This window comes from Meles meles, chromosome 4, assembly GCF_922984935.1.
Source record: "Meles meles chromosome 4, mMelMel3.1 paternal haplotype, whole genome shotgun sequence".
Classification (NCBI taxonomy): Eukaryota; Metazoa; Chordata; class Mammalia; order Carnivora; family Mustelidae; genus Meles; species Meles meles.
In genome coordinates this window covers 15,254,503-15,273,430 of record NC_060069.1, presented here as the reverse complement: position 1 = coordinate 15,273,430, position 18,928 = coordinate 15,254,503, and the positions used below count along the sequence as shown (strand labels likewise).

The window sequence follows — 18,928 nt, the reverse complement described above, 5'->3', positions numbered from 1 at the left end:
TAGGTTAATTTACATAGTTGTATGTGGGGTGCCTGGGTGGCTCAGTCTTAAAGCTCTGCCTTTGTTTGGCTCAGGTCATGATCCAGGGGTCCTGGGATCTAGCCCCATATCAGGCTTCCCTGCTCAGTGGGAAGCCTGCTGCTCCTCTCTCTCCCACTCCCCCTGCTTGTATTCCCTCTCTTGCTTGTCTCTGTGGTCAAATAAACAAATTCTTTAAAATAAACAAACAAATAAACAAATAGTGGTATGTAATACCATTTTTCATTCCTTATGTGTACTCAATCTGTCTCCCATCCCAAACCATAAGGTCATCTTTAACATCTAGTACCTAGCACAGTGTTAGGAGCTTGGTAAATTCATTGAGTAAATGAATTTTAAAGAAATTTCACAATCTTACTTCCCAGTATGTGACAGAATAAAAGCAGCAAATTAGTCAATCAATAGAGGCTGTTCACTATAGTTAGAACTGTCAAAAATCCTACCCAACAGCTTTGAGCACTTCAGCAGCATCAGAGGACAATAGACGAAATTAAGAAAGATGGGACAAAAACTTTAGAAAGTTAGCTCTAGAAGGATCCTTTTTTAGTTTAACCCTTTCATTTTACAAACAGGTCTCAGATAAGTGTTCATAGAAGGGTACTAGGATTAGAAATAAGCTTACAGACTCCTAACTGACAGCAATATTTAGTAGTCACGTGTAACACTTTAAACTAGGATACTGGAGAATAATGATGTTTAGACTATTAAAAATTCATTTTTTAGGGCATAACTGGTACAAACTGATATAAAGTAGCAAATCTCTACCAACTTCTCGGAGTAATACACACTTTGTAGAAGTAAACACTATCCTGCATAAGGATATTCTTCCACTTGAAACCAATGATTAACTTTGACAATTTTAATTCTCACTGTTAGAAAGAACAACGAACACTTCACGCACTGTTTTCCTCACCAATCAAAGACCATATGCTAATGGTCTATCTCTAGGTTTTCTGTTCTTTCTGAAAAGTATTTTAAATTGAGGTGCACCTGGGTGGCTTTGTCAAACGTCCAACTCTTTCTTTCTGCTCAGGTAATGACTTTAGGGTTGTGAGATCAAGTCCCACATAGGGCTCCATGCTTAAGATTAAGATTCTCTCTCTCCTTTTCCCTCAGCACCACCCCCTTACTTGTACATACTCTTAAAAAAAAAAAAAAAAAAAAAAGCACTTTTAATTGAGAGCAATATGTGGATGAAAAAAGATAAAGGTAATAAATGCACAGATTACAGTACAGGTCTTCCTGGACTCGTGATGGGGTTATTCCCAATAAACCCATCGTCAAGTTGAAAATACGGTAAAAGTAAAAAATACACCTAACCTTTTAGGTGTTTAAATGTGCTCAGAACACTTACGTTAACTTACAGTTGGGCAATATCATCTAACACAGACTATTTTATAACACAGTATTGAATACTCATGTAATTTTTTGAATGCTGTACTAAAAATGAAAAATGAAATGGCTATTACCGGTACAGAATGGTTGTTTCAGTTATTTACCCTGTGATCACGTGGCTGACTGGGAGTTAGGACTCCCTGCTGCTGCCAAGCATCACAAGAGTATTATACTGAATATTGCCGGCCTGGAAGATAATCAAAATTCAAAGTATAGTTTCTACTGTCTGCACTGTTTTCCTACCATCATGAAGTTGAAAAATCTTAAGTAGAACCACTATGAACTGGGGATCATCTATATACATACAGACTGGTTTTTCTGAAGGCAAACAAGTGAAGGGCAACAGAAAGCTTACTACTACAGGAAGAACATGACTTACTCAGATTCAAATTTTCTGGCTAGGTTTTCTTTCCCAGTTTAGGAGGCAAGTTTAATATCGAATAAATTTAGTATTCTCTTTAACAGTGTGTTTTCTCCCTCTGAGAAAATTTCCACAAGTAACAGTTCATGTGGGTGGCCTGCATTTAGTGTAATATACATGACTAACCACTTTTGTGAAAACCAATACATGGAAGGGGAAAATTAGTACGAATTTACCATGCAGAATTTTAAGAAACCTCGTTGTAAATGCTCGTACTATCTACTTGAATGAATCTGCAAAAACTTCATCTTTGGAAGGCTCAAATTTAATGCAAGTATTTGCTTATAAGGTTTTTAAAATCTTGGGTTAAGCATCTGCCTTCAAGCTCAGGTCATGATTCCAGAGTTCTGGGGTCGAGTCCACATTGGGCTCCTTGCTCGGCAGGGAGCCTTCTCCCCCTGATTGCAGTTCATTCCCCCTGCTTGCGCTCACATGCTCTCTGACAAATAAAGAAAAACCTCTTAAAAAAACTCTTATTTGTACCTGTAATTTTTTTAAAAAGGATTTTATTTATTTGACAGAGAGAGACACAGCAAGAGAGGGGAATACAAGCAGGCCAAGTGGGAGAGGGAGAAGCAGGCTTCCTGAGGAGCAGGGAGCCCGATGCGGGATTCTATCCCAGGACCCTGAGATCATGACCTGAGCTGAAGGCAGATGCTTAACGACTAAGCCACCCAGGCGCCCCGTTCCTCTAATTTTTACACTTGATCTGAGCCAAAAGGCTGAGAAGCAATTGTTCCTATAATTTTTAATGAGAAGGTTTGTCTTCCAATAAAAGAAAATCTAAATGTAAAGTTTTTTTAACACTGTTAAATCCTAAATCAAATACTATGCACTACATGGAATAGTTACGATTCCAAAATAAATGTCATGTTTTGACAACAGAACAGTGAAAAAATGACTCAGCAAAAAGTAATGGTGGTGATGGGAGTGGTTGTAACTAACATTTAATAAGCATTTTACTCTATGCTAGGCACAGTAGCCAAGAAATTTATATGTACTTTCATTTAATCCTCACTGAAACCTTTTCAAGTTAGGTACCATTATTTTCCTTTCTGTAAGAGTGAAATAAAGCTGAGTATGAGTTGCCTAAGAGTATGTGCCATGTACTGGAACTACAATTAAAAAGGCACTTGTTTCTCTAACTTAGGGTATAATCAGGCCTTGATTACTTGTGACACTAAGGAGGAACAGCATTGGTACAGATAACTGAAAACTACAGATACTCTAAGTTCCTTAGGAGAGACAAGGCAGAGCAACCTAGATGGGACAGAGAAGGGGCCATACTCTTTTAAAGGGCCCAACAGGTTAATAGATTTGTGGGAAAGGGTTTCTATACAAACAGATACAAATAATATATGATGTAACTGGACAAAATACTTGTTATCTTCAAACTGGAGCAGTTGGATAAACAACTTATTTTTAGAAATCTTACCCAAACTACAGTTCAAAAAAAAAAAGGAATGCAATTATTCCAAGAACCTCTGTGTAAAGTAATATTGACTCCTCAGAACACAAAAGCAGTGGTTCTCAAACTTCAGCACACATCAGAATCACTTGGAAGACCTGTTAAAATGTAAGATTACTGGTTTTACTTCAGGGTTTTGATTCAATATAGGATATAGGAATTTGCACTTTTAACAAATTTTCAGGTAATGCAGATGCTCCTGGAACAGGGAACATTCTGAGAACCCCTGCTCTAAACCAAAGTTCAAAGATTACAGTACCTACAAAGGGAATGCTGTTAATGTTCTCATGTATAGTTCTATAACCTAAACCATGTGTCTTCCATTCCTCTGATGACACTGCCTACAAAATTAAACTGGGGTATAAAACATTTATCTTTCAAAAGAAAAAAAAGGGTTCAATGACTACGTCTTATTTCACTGCATACCCTAATGCTGCTCTTACGCCAAAGATCTACCTACTTGTTTATAAATAATACTTAAATGTATTTAAAAACAAATTCTGGTTCTTTTTTTTGACAAGAGTAACTCACTTGAAATCTGTAAAGTCTTTAACTACTCAAGGTGTTAAGTGAAAGATGGCCAGCCTATCCAACAAGTATTAACTGAGGCAATACTAAGCCTTCAGATGAGACAGCAGGAAGGAAGACAACCACCTGAGCCTTACTATTCCTTGCCAACCTTCTGGGCTTGTCTTAATAAGAACAAAAAATGTCATGAAGACTTTAAACCCCTATAAATAAGCTAGAACTCCCCAAAGTGCTAAACCCATCACCTAATGACCTAACCTCATCGTGAGTGATACAGGATGAAGGGACAACTGTTTGTGAAATTGTGAGACAATATGGATTCTTAAATCAAACTTCCATGTTTAGGAAGAATCACATAAACTACCCTGATATTCTTGATGAATTTAAGGTTCTAGAATACACAAATTAAAGAGTACAGCATATGATTCCCACCGTAAAACACAATCAGAAGAAAATTTTAATTGAGCTCTTCAGACCATAATGACTATTACCAGATATAAACAATCAAAAAATAAAGCACAGATAAAATGCAAAACACTGGGGCGCCTGGGTGGCTCAGTGGATTAAGCCGCTGCCTTCGGCTCAGGTCATGATCTCAGGGTCCTGAGATCAAGCCCCATGTCGGGCTCTCTGCTCCGCAGGGAGCCTGCTTCCTCCTCTCTCTCTCTGCCTGCCTCTCTGCCTACTTGTGATCTCTCTCTCTGTCAAATAAAAAAAAAAAAAAAAAAAAAAATCTTAAAAAAAAAAAAAAGCAAAACACTTGGCCAGGTTCATTTGTTAGCTAAGTCTTATCACACATCAGCCAAAACAAAAATACATATTTCTTGGGGCGCCTGGGTGGCTCAGTGGATTAAGCCGCTGCCTTCGGCTCAGGTCATGATTTCAGGGTCCTGGGATCGAGGCCCGCATCGGGCTCTCTGCTCTGCGGGGAGCCTGCTTCCTCCTCTCTCTCTGCTGCCTCTCTGCCTACTTGTGATCTCTCTGTCTGTCAAATAAATAAATAAAATCTTTAAAAAAAAAATACATATTTCTTACAAGTTATAGACCTATGGTATTCATCATTAAATAGCTCAAACCTTGAAATCCTTAAATAGACTACTACTATAGTTCCTAAGGGTGAAGAGCTGTTAGCAAACAGCATAAAAGAACAACACTCACTATAAAACATTAAATCACTGTCTTAGACCTTAACCTTACACAATGTTTTATGTCAGTATTGTCTCAAAACCAAACACCGGTGCTCACAGCTATAATCATAATGGCACTTCATACCTCCTAAAGATATTACTATGTAGTCAAGGTAGTTAGAAAGTGTCCAACAACCACTGAGACAGAATTTGGATATAAATTCCTTATAGAGTTGGTTTTAAAAGCAAGATTTGATCTGTACAAGTAGAAAATATTAAGGAAACTTTACATGTAGGAACAAGAAACCTGAAAAACTCACTACTGAAATGTAAATAATCTAATTTGTATTCAACAGAAATGCAGACTATATATATGCATACACATCAGAAAATATGTGTACTTATGACTTACTGATACAGGGCTAAATTTTCTTGTAAACATCCTGCTTGAAATGTCAATTAGGAAAAAATACATTTGGATGCTCATAGTATCAAAAAAAAAAAAAAAAAAAAAAAGAAGATCCTAGTCTTAAGCTTCTGAGGCTCCTGCAGTTTCCCAGGAATTAAGTTCTTTACTAGAGTACTCCAGTGTTTTTGTTATTTTGGTATGTATTGTGAAAAGGGGGAGGGTGGCATTTATCAATTCTATCTGACCCATGTATTTATAGCCTCAAACTCATAAGTACTTTGGGAAATGCTGCCACTGACAACCACTTGAGAAGTGTTATTACCTTGATATACTATTTCATTACTAAACCAGATGTGTGTCTCTGTGTGTGTCTACATGTACATAAATTTATGTGTGTGTGTGTGTGTGTGTATACATACATATATCGATTAACAAAGAAACCACAAAGAATGTGTAACATATTACTCATTAGATTTCTAGCTCAAAAGCTCCATACTACATTTTTGATGCTCATTATAAAAACACAAAACACTAGGGGCACCTGGGTAGCTAAGTCAGTTGAACAGCTGACTCGATTTCAGCTCAGGTCATGATCTCAGGGTCCTGGGACTGAGCCCCATAATAGGCTCCATACTCAGTAGGGCGTTTGCTTGAGGATTCTATCCTTCTCCCTCTGCCCCTACTCACTCCCACCACTGTGTACACACACTCTCTCTCTCTCAATAAATCAATCTTGAAAAAAAAACACAACAAACTAAAACATGTAACACTGTATAACTTGATAGATGTACAAACAAGAAATTGACAATCACCACCACACTTCTCTGAGTCTACTGAAGTGAAAATATCACCTATGTAGTATACTTCCTGTATACAGGGAAAGACCAGGAGGTAGTATAGTTTTATAAACTATTTTATTGGAAGGGTCTGAACTATGAATAAGATCCTCAAGTGTACTTGAGAACATACATTAAATGCAAGACATAAAGTTACACTTCTGAAAGATCCGAAGTTGCTATGTGTCAGTATCAGTCTTAAGTATTTCAAAAGTTTGACTTTTTATATGTATGACATTAAAATATATTACATATACCCTTAAAAATATAGTACTGCTTAATTATATATACCCCTTGCAAAATATTGTGATCTTAAAACTGTGTTTCCTCTGGTATTACCCAATTCAAAAGCTTCATTTGACAGATGAAACAGGATGCTTGGAAAAGGCTGTTCTGGGGGTGCCTGGGTGACTCAGTTGGTTAAGTCACTGCCTTCAACTCGGGTTATGATCCTGGAGTCCTGGGATTGAGTCCCGCATCAGGCTCCCAGCTCCGCAGGGAGTCTGCTTTCTCCCCTCATCCTCTCATTCTCACTCTATCAAATAAATAAATAAAATCTTAAAAAAAAAAAAAAAAAAGGGAAAAAGTTGTTTTGCCCCACTGCTAAATAGTTGTGAATTTGATTAAATTCAATTATCAAATTTCCTATCTTCTGTCCATAACACTGCACTATTAGCTGTTACCTTTCTCCTGCCTCTTACCCTCCCCTCATTTCAGCTCTACCACAACCACTGTATTCAGTGCACTCTACCTCTTAACCCTTCTTTCGTCTTTCTCTCCAGGTCCCATTTCCCTTTTTTGTCCCTCTTCGTTGATCATCGACTTTTTCTTTTCCTTCACCCTAGGAGCATTCTTAAACAAGTTTAATAAAATTTAATTAACTTTACTAATCAGTGTAATTTACAAATAGTTTAGTTATTTAGAAGTAGAATTTTAAGGTTAACTTTTATTATTTACTTTTACTATTTTCTTACTCATTCTAAAGCGCTAAAACATGTATTAATTTGAAGAAGCCTCTAATCACTATCAAGGAACAGGTATCAGATCAAATCTAAATACTTGGGATAGTGACTCTCTTCATGCTTGCATCTGTATTCCAGCTTATACACAACCATCTTGGGGATAACCAGGAAATCAAAATGTAGGAAGATACTATCTAAACAAAAATCAAGGTAAGTTTTAAAGCTTGAAGTCTGCTGAACAGTTTTCTTCACTATGAAACCTATTTAGGTATTCATCATCAAACAACTAGAACCGCAAAATTTTTGCCAATGTAGAATTCAATTAAATGAAGGGAAAAAAGAAAATCTCACCCCCTATGGTACTCTCTTGAAATTCATGGAATTGGCCCTTCACAAAACGAAGCACTAGGCTTGATTTCCCAACAGCAGACTCTCCCAGAAGTACTAGTTTGAACTGGCATATTTTATTTCCAGTATTTGGCCCGTTGGGTCTTGTTGCTCCTCGATTAGCCATGTCCAAATTTGAAAGAAGTCCCTAATTTCAGTCTCTTAAATGAACTTCCAGGATGCAAGGTGTCAATTTTTTTCTTTCTAGATGTAGAGAAACCTGTAAAGAAAAATTAAATACACAAATCAGGAAACAAAACAAATCTAATGTTAATCACGTCAGTAAATTTTGCCTGTACCATATTATCACATGATAATCTTAACATCAACATGACACTGAATGTCATTTAAATTCACTACCTTTGTAATAATATAAAGGTATGAGATTTAAGCCTAAAATCTTGCTGTAATTTTCAGAATTAAAAAAAAAATTCTACAGCTAATCTTTATTAAAGACTTAACTTTGTGCCAGGTAGTTAAGTACTTAACAGTCACTCAACAATCCTATAGGTACTACAAACCTTAAAAATTAGGACAGGCACAGAGAGGTTCAGTAATTTGATTGAGGTCACACAGTTACTATGACAGAGTTGTGACAAAGCCATAAAAGAGCTGCGTTTCAAACTCAGTCAATCTGAGAGGTGATTCAAGAGTTTAGGTTCTGGAGCCAGACTAGTTGGACTAGAAGAGTTTTAGGGAAAATGAAGTTCATAAATGGAAAGGTCTTATGAAAGATCCTAGAACACAGTTAAGAGCTCAATAAATGTTGGCTATTATTATGGGAAGGCCCCTGTAAAATTATACATTTTTTTTGTTTAACTAGTGGTAAATTGGAGCAACAAGTATTATAAGGCTCTCAGGTTTGTGTGTCCAGTGGCTGAGACTTAAAATTCTTTCCTCATGTGCTCAAGTACATTATACATGGAAGTGTTAACAGAGGTCCTCTATGTGGTAATCTTTTTAGTGTCTTACTTTGTTCCACTATTCTGTAGTTTGGGCCTAACAATTAAATATGTCACTGTTTTCTATTTAACACATCTAGAAAAACCTAGCCTAAATGGCAACTTCTCTTATCATCTAATGCTAATTTTCAATCTCAAAGGAGTAAGGGAACATTATTCCAATCTACTCACAAATCACAATGGTTTCCTCCCATCTTTAGCTACAATCTGATCATGTGCTCCTTAAACCTGGTGATTCCCTCCTTAAAATAACTGTTCTATTTCATTTAGGTACCTCATGTAAGAAATTGGCCTTCCCCATGAAATGAGTTTAGATAAAAATCCCTTTGGACAATGAATTCATTAATAAATATCCAAGCGATCTTACATTGGAGACAATAAAATCACCACTGACTTACCTAAACGGCAGCTTTGCAGAGTCCTTTTAGTAATGCATACCGAACTATTCACACGTGAAATGATATGTTTTGAGTTGCTTCCAAACAGCAGGGAGGTAAATAAAACATGACTGGCTACAAAATAATTTAAATTGGCGATGGGTTCATTTTACTCTTCTCCCTATTTCTGTATATTTAAAATTTTTTTTGTAATAAAAAATGCTCCGGGGTGCCTGGGTGGCTCAGCCATTAAGCTGCTGCCTTCTGCTCAGGTCATGATCCCAGGGTCCTGGGACCAGGTCATGATCTAAGGGTCCTGGAATTGAGCCCCCGCATCGGGCTCCTTGTTCAGCAGGAAGTCTGCTTCTTCCTCTCCCACTCCCCCTGCTTGTGTTCCCTCTCTCTGTCAAATAAATAGAATCTTTTTAAAAAGATAAAAAAAAATTTTAAAAATGCTCCGATCCTCACATTGACACCCCCCACCCCCCCATTAAAAAACATACCAGATTTGGGATCTAATCCTGGCTGTCTATACCAAAGTCTCCATTTCCGTAAAACCCAAGTTACATATCTACTGCAGAATTAGATGACAGAATCAATCAATCTACCTATGTATCCATCCAATACTGGGCCCAACACATAAAAGGGACTGAAAATTGGCAATTAAAGTGGCCCTCTGATGAAATAATGACCAAATATCAACAGAATATCTCGCAGAATGAACACGTACCAACACACCGTCAGATATTTCAATACCAACAGAAACACTTCCTAATTGTTTCACTACCTCCAAAACAGCAAATTCAAATACTTGTCAAGGACAACATTTCGAATTTCCATGGTCCAAAATTTGAGGAAAAACACGATATTCCCATAAAAAAAATTATGATTTTAGCTCTGCCTTCTAAGGGTTAAAGCTGTTGGACTATAACTCCCTCCAACACTCTCTAGCAGAAAATAAATGTAATTATAAAAGATAGAGTTAGCCTAACATTAAGGTTAAAAATGACACGCATTCACTTGTATTCACTACTGTTTTGTTTTGAAAACAAAAACTTGGCATAAAATGCTTTTTAAATCTTTTGAAAATTAAGTGGTAGTCTATAAAGGTCTCTAGGTGTTCTTTAAAGAAAATAGTATTAACAACAGCAGCTAACATTTACCGCACACTTATGCGCCAACCACTATTCCATGAATTTTACTTACAGCAACCCTATGAACTCATATCATCCCAATTTTACATTAAAAATAAAGTTTCTGAGCCCTCCTGAATTATCATAGTGCTGTACACGTGGTTTTTTTTCCTAACTGGTTATGACACTGACAAAAACCAAAATTTGTGAATTATGACGTTCATAGCGTACAGTCTAAAAGTCTCGGGAGGGAAACCAGCTCCTAAGGGAAGAGAACAGCGGGACAGGTTTAATAAGGTCTCTCCCTACCCACTGTGCGTGCTCAGCGGCCTAGTTGTCTTGAGTTCTTTAAAGTTGCGGTTCATCACCTTCATAGATGAGACAGCCCCTAGGCAGACTGTGTTGATGACCCTCCTCCTCCCTCCATTACCGGTCTTTGGAAGTCGAAGGTAGGCGGAGCTCTCCAAATTCACACCTGCTGTAGGCCCAGTTCCTCCTTGGAGAGCACCTGAGTAACTGATACCAAACTCCGGATGGCCCGAACAAGCAGGACCCGCCAGGCCCCCTGTCCATCTTTCCCACCCTGCTTCCCCCACCCTGGCCTGGCTTCGGCTGGGACCACCCCCTCCGGGACTGCCAGGACAGGGGCCAGACGGAACCGCGGCCTCCAGCACTCTTTCACGGCGCCATCTTGAGAAGGGAAGAGGGTGACACCCGTCGCTCCCTCAGTCCGCAAATCCCGATCCCCAGAGCTCTTTGAGGAATGAATCACCAGGGCCGGCAGGACGAGATGCCCAGCTCGACAGCTCTGGTCAAGGGCACTGGGGCCAGGTGAAGAAGAATGGGCGGGAGACACAGTGCCGGCAGGGCCGCGGACAGACTGAACAACGCATAACCTGGGGTCCCGGCTGGCTCTTAGCAAGGGAGGGAAGGTTTGGTTACCTGAGACCGCAGCACGCGGAGACGCGGGGCTGAAGCCTCCCGGCAGCAATTCCCAGGCGTAGCCCGAGAAGAGGCTGAGGCTGTGGCGGTGGCTTAGACGGTGGCGGCGCGTCTCCTCCTCAGGCCGCTCCCCTCAGACTGGACCGTGCGGGGATCGTGCCGTGGTGCCGCCCCCGTCCGGCTCCGTCTCCGCCTCTCTCCGCTCCGCCTTCCTCTTTCCTTTCTCCTCCTTCACCGCCGCCGGCGCTCGAGTTCCGACTAATTCTTCCTCCTCCTCCCTCCTCTGCCTCCTCCCCTCAGGCTAGCCGCCGGCTCCGTCGCGAACCAAAACACAAACACTCAAGTCCCAGCGCGGAAGCCACTTCCGCCGCTCGGCGCCAGCCTCGCCGCCACGTCGCTGCACGTAGCGAGCTACGCCCCTTCGTCACTTCCGCGGTAGCCAGCCCCACCTCTCCGTCCGCTCCCCCGCCCCTACTCAAAGCCCTCTCAGCTGGGGCTGGTCTGCGGGGCCAGCTGGGGCGTGTCATGTGACCTCTGCGTTCAGCAGGGGGCGAGCCAGCCTGCTTCCTCCATCCCACGTCCCAGGCGAGCGCGGCCCCGCCCTTGCAGGCGCCATTGTCGTCTGGGTGGCGGTCTTGGGCTCCCGGCGGTAGGGGGTAGGGGAATTCTCTTACGGCCTTGATTTTGGGGAAGCTCGAGAACAGGGGTTTGTTGCTCCCTGACAATGTGGGGCGGAGGAATTCCTTTTGTGAATGTGAGCTCACAGTCCCAATTAACCCTACCCTGCAGCACCCCAACTGTGGTAACACGGCTAGGGGGCTTTTTGGGGAAGACTTTTCTAGCCTGAGAGAGCCTCCCCAGCCCTCCGAACGTGTAACGTGTCCTGAGGGGAAGCCTGGGTCGGAAAGGTGTTTACTCCTGCGAAGAGGATTAGGACCTCCCCATACCAAAAGTCTCTATGTGAGAAAATCTTAAAATAATAAGCTTTTATTGCTTTTATTCAGTTTACCTGTTTGTGGTGGGGGGGGAGAAAATCTTAAAATAATAGCTTGCTTTTATTAAGTTTTTTCCTTTGCGAGTTACCCTATTTACTTTTACACTACAAGGCCTCACTCAAATGAATATCTGAGACTAATTGCCTTCCTACATTAGAGTATTAGCTTCCCAAAGTGGTCCTCAACACTGTCTAGCACAATGCCTGGCAGTTGGGAGTCTCTAGTCAAGGTTGTGTAATTAATGAGTGAGGCGTGCCTGTTTTAAAGGTAAAGAATTTGAAGCAAAGAGATGGTGTAACTTGTCCAAAATCACCACTGGTAGTGAAACTGTTTTCTAACCTGCAAGCTGGCTCCTGAGTTCTTACGCAGGATTACAGTAAAAAACAAACAAACAAAAAAAACCGAAAACCCCAAACCTCAAAACATTATCCTCCGCTGCAGATCTACATAACACACTCTTCTTTGGTTAAATTTCATACAGTAGTTTCTGGCCAGGTATCTGAAACAAAACAAAATAATTCGTTTTGTAATTGGTAGAATGTTAAATTGACTTTCTTTCAGGATAAGGGCTACTTTACAGTTTTGCATGTATAGCCCTGTTTTGAGAACATCAGCATTGTCTAGGATGTATACTTGGGGTAAGATATCCTGGGGATTCTCTGTCAACATTATGCAACGAAGATGATTTGAACCCTTGAACAGCCAGTCTTCTAGATCAACTCCCCTATTACTAACCAGAAGAGCATAATGTGTCATAACTAAATGGTATCTGTGGCACTTTATCCTCAAGAGCTTGTTCCAGTGCAATGTGTTAGTCATGTTAGTACCTCTTGGACAATCCAAGGAAGAATCAGGAAATAGGCTGTCACATCAGTTGTGGCATGTTAACACTATATCCCAAACCAAACCTATTCCAGCCCAAACCTCCTGCTTAGTTGACTGGCTTCCAGTCATCTGGACTTGAAAAGGGAAAATCATCTTCCCTCTTCCCACTTTCCTTCATAAACCATTGTCCATTCTAATACCCCAAATTCTCTAATCCCCAAATCTGTGATCTAATCCCAACTCCTGTGATCTAATCCTAGCATTATGGTAGTATTCCTATAAACTGAATTAATGCGTCATCCCATCTTTTCAATCATTTTTTGCATTTCAGCCAGTAACTCTCCTCAAAAATGTTCAATATCTCACTTGCAAAACTGAGTCCAAAGTTTTTCTCTAGGCCCAACCCACATTTCTGTCATTCTATTTCTATAATTTCCCTCTCCGCAAACTCTTGCTTTGTACCCTAATCATACCAGTATACCCAGTGTTCCCAGAATGGTGCCTGTGTGTTCTCATCTTGGCATATTTAATCACTTTGTTCTCTCCCTACCAGAGCACCATTAATGTTCATCACTGCAGGTTTCACTTTCGTCAAGATATAAAATATAAAAGTAATATTTTATTTAAAAGTAATAAAATAGAAATTTGATAGACAGAGATCACAAGCAGGCAGAGAGAGAGGAAGGGAAGCAGTCTCCCTGCTGAGCAGAGAGCCTGATGAAGGGCTCCATCATGACCTGCGCCGAAGGCAGAGGCTTTTTTTTTTTTTTAAATATTTTATTTAGTTGACAGAGAGAAATCACAACTAGGCAGAGAGGCAGGCAGAGAGAGAGGAGGAAGCAGGCTCCCCGCGGAGCAGAGAGCCCGAGACTCGATCCCAGGACCTGAGATCATGACCTGAGCCGAAGGCAGAGGCTTTAACCCACTGAGCCACCCAGGCGCCCCACATATTCTACTCTTAAAATAATACCTAACTTCCTCTTAATTTTTTTTTTTTTGTATTTTTGGGCAATATCATTTGCAAGTTTTTTTCAAAATTTTGCAGATCTCCAAAAAATCTTCTGATATATTGGGAAAAAATCCACATATAAATGAACTTGCGCAGTTTAAAACTGTGTTTTTCAAGGGTCAACTGTACTTCTACTGGATTTATCTTTTTCCAGTAGTTTCACAATACTTTGCTTTACTCTCTATAATGGTTCTAATATCTATCTGCTTTGTTTTATAGTGCCTAGACTTTTCTCCTCACACTTTCATTCTCATTAGGGAATCTAAAACTCATTAGGGGAGGGGGTCCTGGGTGGCTTAGTTGATCACAACCTTAGAGTTGTAAGATTGAGCCCTGAGTAGGCCTCCTGACGCACTGGGCATGGAGCCTGCTTAAAATTCTGTCTCTCCCTCTTTCTCTGCTCTCTTCCAATAAATAAATAAATGAAACAAGTAAATAAAATCTTATTAGGATTTTAAAGTTCTTAAGGACCAAGACAATAATTTATTCATCATTTCAATTCCTCACAAAGGATCTTTGACAATAGGGACCTCAAAATATTTGTGAACTTAATTGCATTTAAAATGATGAGCATTTGACTGAGAAAGTCCTCACAAATAACACATGGATAGTGTAATTTATAAATTGCTAGGAACACCCCATTTCATTGTTCTAGGATAATGCTTCCTCATTTATTTTTTTTCTACCAATTTTGTCTTTTAATTTACCCCCTTCACAAATACATTTCACAGTATTTTATAGTTTAGTCATAATGTTTGCCTTGAAGAGGGCTGCTCCCTGCTAGCATTTCTAAGATCCACTGGCAATTTTGGAGAGACTGATATGCCACAGTAAATGTTTGCTCTTGGTGCTGTCACTCATAACATGCTTGTGTTTTTTTCTTCACTCCCAGGTAACTGAGGATGACAAATAATTGTATATTTTTAGTGTCAAATGTGGAATCCTATTTATTGATATAATTTGTTAAGGAAGCTACAAAGTGGATGGGCCTTAACTTGAACACGGCCCTTAGTGCTTCCTTTGCTCTCAAATCTCTAAATACCCACCCACAAATTCCTAGTACTTTGCATCTATCATCCCCTGCACTTTTACGTATCTGTATCTTCTACCTTCTCTTCTGGGAAATGTTTCCACCATTGTGTAGTTGAAGAATGAATCAAAGATGGTAATGACTGGTAATGTTCTTTTAACTGGGACTATCTGAGGAATTGCAGGCATAGTGGCAAGGCAATGAGAAAAAGACTATGGGAACTTGAGTTAGTCATGTTTAAAAAGTTTATGTCTTTGCAAGGCTTAAAGCAAACCTCAGTTCAAATAACTTCTAAGCCCACAAATTCTAAAGGAGCATCCCTTTATAGGAAAGTATGTTCTTCACTACACTTGTCAGTATGTGAAATGATCTTATTTGTTGATGGTTATTCATCCCCACTAGAATGTAAGTTCCAAGAGATAGGGATTGGCTTGTATTTCACAATATTCCTAGCACTGACACAAAGTAGGTACTTAATAGTTATTTGTAAAATGAAAGAATTGAATGAATGCTTATACATAGACATGCCTTCATTTATATGCTATCAAGTCATTTAAAATGCTTAGGGGGAGAAGAATATTTATATTAATTATCTGAAAATTACAGTATACAAATTTTTTTCAAATGTGAAATAATATCTCCTGAGCATTTTTTTTTAATTTTAAATTTTACAAGTCCTTCATAGTTTCTAAAGACTGGAAGCCTATAAATTCTGTTCTGATTTTAAGCTAGGTGCTGTATTTCCCATGTATGTGTAGAACATTACAAATATTCACCAAATAAACTTTCATTGACAAAGGGGGCTGCCTGGCTGGCTCAGTCTGAAGAGCATGCAACTGGACTTTGGGGTCTTGAGCTCAAGCCCCACCCTGGGTGAAGAGAATATGTAAATAAATAAATGTAAAACCCGACAATTTAAAGAAAATCCCATGTTGGGGTGCCTGGGTGGCTCAGTCTGTTAAGCCTCTGCCTCAGGTCATGATCCCGAAGTCCTGGGATGGGTCCCTGCATAGGGCTCCCTAGCCACAGGGAGTCTGCTTCTCCCTCTGTCCCTCACCCTTCTCTCACACAACACACTCTCTCAAATAGATAAGGCTCAGTGGGTTAAGCCGCTGCCTTCGGCTCAGGTCATGATCTCGGGGTCCTGGGATCGAGTCCTGCATCGGGCTCTCCGCTCAGCAGGGAGCCTGCTTCCCTCTCTTTCTCTCTGCCTGCCTCTCTGTCTACTTGTGATCTCTCTGTCAAATAAATAAATAAAATCTTAAAAAAAAAAATCCCGTGCTTAAAACAAGTTTGAGTTTGCCACAGTATTTTTAAAAGTCCCTATGCATTATTGTGTAACACATCTCAAACTTTATTTAAATGTTATTTAAAGCCTGGTTATTAAAGTGTAAATGTTCTCAAAGACTTTGTTTTTGTACCGCAGGTACCAAATACAATAACAGAATTCTAGGTAGTTCTTTAGGCTAAAAAAACTACATGCAGTATGCATGTTCTTGTGTAACGAAGGACCTAAAATTAATGGTCACCACCAGAAAAATGGCGCCTTATTCCCTTATCGCCAGTAAAATCAATAGGCAAATGGCCAGGAGGTGGCCCATGGCTAAACCCATCCTAGGGAGAGTAAGTTGCTTGCAAAACAGAAGAGAAGTTGGTGAGCATTTTCTCTAGTGCCCAAGACCACATCCTTCAAGTTTTCTTGCCCCCTAGATCTAGTAAGGAAGGAGGAAGAAAAGAGAAGAGAGGGAGGGAAGGAGAGAAAGAAAAAGAGGGAGAGAAAGGAGAGGGAGAAAAACGGACCGAGACAGAGTGGGAGAAATGGGTAGGGACCAGCCTGATGAAACAATTGCGCGCCAAGCCACGCCCCTGTTTCCTAGGTAACCCAGTAAACAGACCTTCGTCCGCTCCCCGTCTGTGAACTCCTCTAGGTGTAAATTGGTAGGCAGGAAGCTGTGGGCAGGGAGTCTGAGTGGAGATGTGTTCTTTCGTGAGAGTGGGGTCCCCTAAAGGGTTGGGGCACCCCAAGGGCTTAGAAACTTCCATTGGGCCAGGTGCAGCTTTCCCCTTGGAGATGAGTGCAGCTGGAGGAATGAGGGTGTCTGAGAGGAAATGTTCTCAGAATATAGAGGTTGGTCTCACAGACGAAGGAAAGGATGACTCAGGAGAGAGGGAGGTCCTCATGGGAACAAAATCTCCCACGGAGCTAGGGTTCAGAGTGGGATTAGGAAAAGAAGATTCCTCATGTAGGGAGAGCCTCCTGGATAGTAATAAATTTGAGGAGAGGATAGCATCACCAGAAACAAAATCTCCATTGAGCAAGGAGCTTGAAATGAAATTAAAAATACAGAATCTTTCTAAGACCCTCCCAGAGAGGAGTAATTTAGGAGTCTATGGGGTCTCAGCCTCCCAGGAAACAAAATCTTCTCTAGGTATGTTACCAGGAAGAATGGGCTTAGAAAATGAATGTTTTCTGGCAGGGTGTTCTGGAAGGATGATACAGCCTCACTTGGGCATGGCATGTGAAAGTCCACAGGCTCTAGGGAGCAGGAGAGGTTCTGTGGCTGGTTCCTATGAAGGGGTAAGGGCTTCACTGGGGAAGCAGCCTACTGTGGATATAGAACCTAGACAGGAACTGGGAAAAGAGACCTGTGTGGTGATGAAGCCCAGTGCAGAGATGAAGCCTCCTGTAGAGGTGGACACTGGTCTACCCAAACTAGAAGAGCCAGGGCCCCAAATAGGCTTGGTGATAGAACCTTCTGAGAGCCAGTTTGCCCAACAACCTGAAGAGAGAAAGGAGGCTGAAAACACTGAACCAGGAATAGAACCTCCAGATCGCATCAGACCCATATACTCTGGGAAATTTTTTGATCGGATGCCTTGCTGGCCAACTGTAAGTGTTTTTTTCTGGTACTTTCCCTAAGAAATCTGTATATCCATGTCTTTATCAAGATGATAAACTGATGAGACGTGTTTGGATTCACGGAGTTAAATTGCAAAGATTTCGCTGAGCTGCTGATAATTCCTTGTCCCATTGGATTCTTTCAAGCTTTCACTTTGTCTGATATTTTCTCATTCTTTGCCTCCCTTCCTAGATGTTATCTTTGTTTTCTGTGAGTACCGATGGTTCCTCTTGACTTTTCCTGCCTTTCTCCTTTGACCTTCATTTTATTGATCAATCTGCATTTCCTCAACCCTTTCACCATGATACATGTTGTATCCTAATAGTCATATAATGAAAGAAAAAAATCCCCCATTGATTATATATTCTGTGATTATTTATTCTTTCAGCAAAGACTTGTGGTGGTGGTAGCCATTTTGCTGGATACAAGAAAATATACAACAAAAAACACATTACCATACACTCTAGGTTTAGACACTCATTCTAATGTTAGAGACTGATAACTGAACAAATGTTATATAGGTTTCCAAGTGAGTAGAAAACAAATTTGATTCTTCCTTAATAGATATATACTCTAAGCACAGAGCTCAGTGGAAAGATTGGGCAACTCTGTTTGAAGGAGATGGGAAGGCTTTGCAGAGCAAGTAATATTTGAGCTAATTTAGAAATATTTGAGCTCGGGGCACCTGGGTGGCTCAGTGGGTTAAGCCTCTGCCTTCAGCTCAAGTCATGATCTCAGGGTCTTGGGACTGAGCCCCGCATCAGGCTCTCTGCTCAGCAGGGAGCCTGCTTCCCCCCTCTCTCTGCCTGCTGCTCTGTGTACTTGTGATCTCTCTTCCTCTGTCAAATAAATAAATAAAATCTTTTAAAAAAAGAAATATTTGAGCTCATTTGAACTAATTTGTTAGATGGAAAAAAAAGATTTGAGCACCTTTGGCAAAGAAGGGCAGAGAACATGACCAAAGTTTCTTGTATTTGAGAATTATAAGCAACTCTTTTTATCCAACATGGTTTTAAGAGATACAGATGAAAATGAAATATGTGGAAGAAATCTAAACATCCAGAACATATGGAAACAGAAGCAATGGTCGATAAAATTTGCCTTTTGGAAAGATAATTTTGATATAAGCAGTAATGGTGGACTCGAAGGGGGCAATATTGGATGACAGGAAAAAGTTAGAAGG

The 18,928-nt window shown here is 40.3% G+C and overlaps 2 protein-coding genes across 2 annotated transcripts in view; one reads left to right on the top strand and one right to left on the bottom strand.

The window, feature by feature from the left end:
- RAB5A (RAB5A, member RAS oncogene family) overlaps window positions 1-11,338 on the bottom strand; it is a 29,224-nt gene extending 17,886 nt beyond the window's left edge. The window contains exons 1-2 of the mRNA XM_046002706.1: window positions 10,987-11,338; window positions 7,537-7,792 (exon numbers count right to left, since the gene is read on the bottom strand). Coding sequence (XP_045858662.1) covers window positions 7,537-7,699 — 163 coding nt within the window. The 5' untranslated portion in view covers window positions 7,700-7,792; window positions 10,987-11,338. The remainder of the gene's footprint in view (window positions 1-7,536; window positions 7,793-10,986) is intronic.
- A 5,482-nt stretch (window positions 11,339-16,820) lies between these two features.
- Window positions 16,821-18,928, top strand: part of EFHB (EF-hand domain family member B) — a 52,257-nt gene continuing 50,149 nt past the window's right edge. The window contains exon 1 of the mRNA XM_046003504.1: window positions 16,821-17,735. Within this exon, the coding sequence (XP_045859460.1) occupies window positions 16,821-17,735 (915 nt within the window). The remainder of the gene's footprint in view (window positions 17,736-18,928) is intronic.